We start from the raw sequence: 5,281 nt of genomic DNA, 5'->3' as shown, positions 1-5,281 counted from the left end.
TCCAACAACCAAAATACATCATTAAATGAATAAATATTAATTTTGAATGAATTTGATATGTTTTTTTGTGATTTCGGGATGAGGCACCTCAACTAAATAATTACCGATTAAATGATTTTCTTAAAAAAAAAACAATATTAAATCAAATAATAGTTTTAAGAAAAGCTTCAACCCGAATTTTTAGATTATCTGTTAATATGTACATAAATATTGTTTAGAAATTTCACGATTTCCATGTTATTTTTTGTCGTAAGAATTTAATTTATTTATAAATTATATTACTTTAACCTCATTAAAACAAACTAAAATTGAGTATGCTGTATATAAATAAATTAGTCATTAGCATGTTGATCAAAATGTTGTCTTGATGGGTTTTTAAATAGAATTTTGTTCAAAAGTAAAAATATATTTTGGTTATACTATCTTTCAAACTTCTCGTTGCCTATCAAATTATTCACTAGATATGTCGGGAAAAACTCTATAATTGAAATGTTTGAACGATTCATTCCAAAGTCGTCCATCACTAAAGAAATGTTCGGCGAGTTGTAACCGTATTTTGGAGGTTGGCTTTGTTTTAAATAAATCGGTTAATGTTTTCACGTATTATGTGATGTTATTTAGCCTTTAATGTAAAATCATGACCTTTCGGTTCCAGTGATGAAAGATGTCTGTTAGGATTATATTTTGCTCGAAAGGATTTTTAAAGTTTGCAAAAAGAGTTTATAATAACTTGTCAGTTCAGTCTTCTGAATGTTCTAATAACTGGTATTGTGACTTTCTACACATTACTCCCTTTAAACGTAATTATTGTAATGTTAAGAAGAATTGTTCTGTTACTTCTGAGGTTATTACAGACGTTAACAAGAATAAGTATGATATTTCAATCGGTGATGAAGTGAATAAGTTCACAGAAATTAATATTCTGTCAGATGCACAAAATTCGTATCCAGCTAAATTAAATGTAGAAAATGTGTCAGATTATGCGCCAGCTATTGTTCCTTCATTTAATCTAGCTGCATATGTGAATAATTCCCCGACATTACAGGAATTTGTGAAATTAGGAGTTAAACTTTACAAATTAGAAAAACAAAAAGATGTTGCTGAGTTGATCTTAAAATTAGATTTTGAAGATATTAAGCATTATTTAACCTTTTTGCATGATAATGGTGTCACAGCTGACCAGTTTGGAGAGTTTATATCCCGTAATCCCCGAATTTTTAATGAGGATTTGGCTAATTTACAAATAAGAATAAATTATTTATCCAGTAAAAAGTTTACTTCTGATATGATAGCTAGAATTATCACAAGAAATCCAGAATGGTTATCAGTGAGTACCAAAGATATTGATTTTAGAATGGGGTATTTTCAGTTAGAATTCAAATTAAATGGAAATGAAGCAAGATATCTAGCTGTTAAACAGCCCAAACTTATTACATATAATTTAAATCACGTGAGAATTAATACATTTTCATTGAAGGAAGAAATGGGATTTAACCCAAATGAATTAAAAAAAATGTTATTGAATAAACCTCTTCTTTTTACAAAAAGTGAGTAGTAATTTTATTTTGTTCTTTATTTATATTCAACATTAAAATTAATTTAAATGCATAGTGACATTTCAATCCAGTTTTATTCTGAACCATATTTGGGATAATGAACATGACTTTTTTTTAACATTCTAATAATAAGCTATGTACTATCCTAATAAAGGTTAATGTGATTTTAATTATGCAAATGTATTTGTTCTAGTTATCCATATCAAACATTTATTCTGCAGATTGTTGATTTCGCAATTATAATTGTTAGTAATTCTGAGGAATTAGTTTATCAACTTCAATTTTGTACCTACTTTAATGTACCATAATAGGTATACTTAGGATTAAGGAAATCACAAAATCTAAATGTCAGAAAGTAGGTTTGGACAACAAATGACTAATGCAAGGTCAAAGTCCACACTGTTGTCAGTACTGTAGTTAATTAGCTATCAGTTTTGTGAGTTTTTGAGACCTGTGCAGACATTAATTTATTTTGTGCAAATAGGTTAGGGTTGAGGTTAGACTTTTGTGGAGAGGTTAGGAATAAATTACAAAGGGGTGGCAATACTTAACATGATCATGTAGCACACTTGGCCTAATTTATTTTTAAACTTTAATATAGTCTCTACAGAGACAGACTACACCATATATTCCATGCTATGAGTTATGTGTGCGATGGATAATCATATTAGTCATCTTCAACAGCTGACTCTGGCAACTATTAAGGTTAATTCATGGTTTATTCTTCTCTCCGTAGAACTGTAACTTTAATCATAACTTAATTCTTCTCGCAGAACAGATCACCATAACTACAAAACTGATTGCTTATTGACTAGAGTACTGATAATGCACTCAAACTTTGATCTTGTGTGGGTCACCTGCTGTCTGACCCACTTTCTCCTATACCACAAATTCTTTATTTAGAATTTGTTTTCCTGATCCTAAGAATACCTACTGTGGTATATTAAAGTATGAAAAAAATTGAATTAATAACTAATTATTCAAAATTACTCTTGTAATTTAGTCTTTTTTTACCTTCCATTTACATAACGCACATTTTTCAACTTTTGGCTGCTGCTTTTAAAATGCCTTTTATTGAATTTCAGTGATTAATAATCTCTGTGATTAGATGAACAAAGTTTTTCAGAGTTTTTTGCAGATTGTTATTTTGCTAAGGGTTACATTGGCAAGTAAAAAATATCACTACTAACCAATTTTAAAGTGTAGTAATTAATATTGCTCATTAACTGACTTAAAATATATATATTTATTAAAATATATATATATATATTTTGTCAAAATAAATACTAGATAAGAAATTTGGATAAGTAATGGTCATTGCTTAATGTGATACTACTGTAACATAGAAACTATCATGATATACAGATAACAGGTTAAAAGATATTTTACTGTACTAGGGAGTAAAAAAACAGTCCATACTAGTTAGAATCAGTTGTAAACATTAAGTTATAAAATGTCTTAAATTGATAAGTTGCATGTTAATAATTTTCACATAATTTAAACTGGCTGTATAAAAGTGACATAATTTTTCTAAATAAAACTGATCAGAAAATACTAAAAATTTAAATTATTTTGTTTTGAAATTCATTATAGGTATTTCATTGTTTATATTATTGGCTTTTTATCAGTAATATTTAAAATATTCAGATTTGTAATTGATCCCTAGTTATTAATGGGCTTATCAAATAATAGCATATTAACTTATCATTCAATCTAACCGGTAAATTAAAAATTGAACTGACTATATTATAGTGTCATTGGCAAATTTGCTATATCTGTTTCATGTAAACTAGACATCTTATTCTTATGAAATTAATAATAACAAAAAAAACAACATATTTAAACATGTTATAATAGTAATAAATGTTTCTTATGTTATTCTCATTTTTTCACCAAACTTAATAAGAATAAATAACTTTTATGCATAAAAATACAGTATATAAAAATTGAACAATATTCATACCAGTGGTATTACCTAGACACAGATTTTACAAGGTGATCATGTTACAAGATATTATTACTATCTCTAATTTTATAGAAAAAAAACATTAATTTGATTTATGTTAATTGAAGTAATAATGTACAACACAAAAATATGAGCATCTCCTCATCATATCTACATAGAAGAAATTGGTCTGGTATTAAAAAAGTTTGAAAATACTGTTATGTTGATAGGATTCATGATTAATTACAATAAAGTACACAATCTAGTCTAGCCTATTTCATTTCACAGGTCAGTCTTAATCTGGTGCAAACTGTGCTTTAGTTATCTTTTATTCGACTCTGAGACATTTGGTAAGTGATATTGGATCAGACTTGCAAAGCACTGTCAGAATAAGTGAATATTTACAAAACTTGGGAAAAATCAGTTTTTTCACCTGATTTAATTGGCCATAAAGAGAAATAGTTTATTCTTATTCAGTCGAAAATAAGTGCTATCATAATATTTGTCCAGTTTCTAATGAAATCTATAGTTTTAATATAACTCATGGGATTAGTATAAACTTTAATTAATCAACATTTTTGGAAAGTCAGGTTTTGATTTCCGATGTATTGAAAAAAACATATTGCAAATTTTTTTAAATTTAAAGTAGAATGTTAACAGTAAATTTGGTAACAAAAGATTATTTCACCCCAGTGAATTGTAAGGGCATTTTTTTGTATGAAAATCGAATATGTCACTCAACCAAAATGAGATTAGCATTTTGATAAGATTTTGCATTGGAGAGAAATTTTATATTTGAGGGTTTGCCTTTTAATGGATATCACTTTATAATTCATGTAATACTCTGCCATTAAGAGGAATTATTATTATTGAGTAGGATTGCATTTTTTTAAAAGTAATTTCATGATATAATAATTGTAATGTTAAGATTTGACTTTAATTTGAGCAAGTTTGTTACAGGCAAGAAACATATATTAGAAAGGTTTAATTATCTTCATAACGTTATGAAATTAAGCCACGAGTTAATATCCAGTCAGCCAGAAGTACTTACATGCCGTGTGTTTAGATTGCAACAAAGGCACAAGTTTCTTGAATCGCTTGGAAGAGCTCAGTTCAATCCAACACAACCAGGTTATGTATCACTGAAATCTCTTATCAGTGGTGATGATTCTGAATTTTGTAGAGATGTGGCAAAATCAGCTGTTAGTGTCTTTAACATGTTTCAGAAGACATTATAGATTTTTTTGTGTATTATTGTGCATTATTATTTATTGTTGTGTTAAGAATAAAGATTTAAATAATTACAAAGTTATTTTATTTATATCATTATTACTATTAAAATTTTTTGTAGAAATTCACTTTATAATCATTTTATCAGATTATATGAAGTAGTTTATTCTTTGTAAATTATAGGCACTTTCTGTAAAGTAACTAGTATAGAATTAGACCCAATTTTATGCACCATTATGAAATATGAAGCAAAAATAGTAAATTTTCTTTACTTCTTAGACCAGATACCAATATCTCGGAATTAACTTATTCACTCTTACCTAACCATCTGGTGGTACTTTCCAAAATGATGGAACTTGGTAATAATTTAAAAAGCAAAATCAAAATTATATTTCTTTTACATTTCATTCACTGATGCATTTTGCACAGCTTGATTTTATGAAATATTTTACACATTTGAGAAATATTAAATTAAGGATTATTTTAGGAAGGCCGAAATAAATGTGTAACATTCAGATATTGAGTTAAAAAATAATTTGGTTGGTAAGAA

The 5,281-nt window shown here is 27.3% G+C and overlaps 1 protein-coding gene across 1 annotated transcript; it reads left to right on the top strand.

The window, feature by feature from the left end:
- The first annotated feature begins 524 nt into the window (after nt 1-524).
- mTerf3 (mitochondrial transcription termination factor 3) lies at nt 525-4,813 on the top strand. Its single transcript, XM_075355432.1, has 2 exons — nt 525-1,547; nt 4,462-4,813. The coding sequence occupies exons 1-2, from the start codon at nt 665-667 to the stop codon at nt 4,737-4,739; spliced, it is 1,161 nt and encodes a 386-aa protein (XP_075211547.1). The 5' UTR covers nt 525-664; the 3' UTR covers nt 4,740-4,813.
- Nucleotides 4,814-5,281: the final 468 nt, after the last annotated feature.

Source organism: Lycorma delicatula, chromosome 2 (genome assembly GCF_047948215.1).
Source record: "Lycorma delicatula isolate Av1 chromosome 2, ASM4794821v1, whole genome shotgun sequence".
In the NCBI taxonomy this organism is placed as follows: domain Eukaryota; kingdom Metazoa; phylum Arthropoda; class Insecta; order Hemiptera; family Fulgoridae; genus Lycorma; species Lycorma delicatula.
This window is presented reverse-complemented; position numbering and strand designations above follow the sequence as displayed.

Bases quoted from the DNA above. Each gene is read 5' to 3' on its own strand.
- mTerf3 (XM_075355432.1), top strand. From the start codon at position 665: ATGTCTGTTAGGATTATATTTTGCTCGAAAGGATTTTTAAAGTTTGCA. The intron at 1,548-4,461 runs GTGAGTAGTAAT...AGTTTGTTACAG, and splicing joins ACCTCTTCTTTTTACAAAAA to GCAAGAAACATATATTAGAA.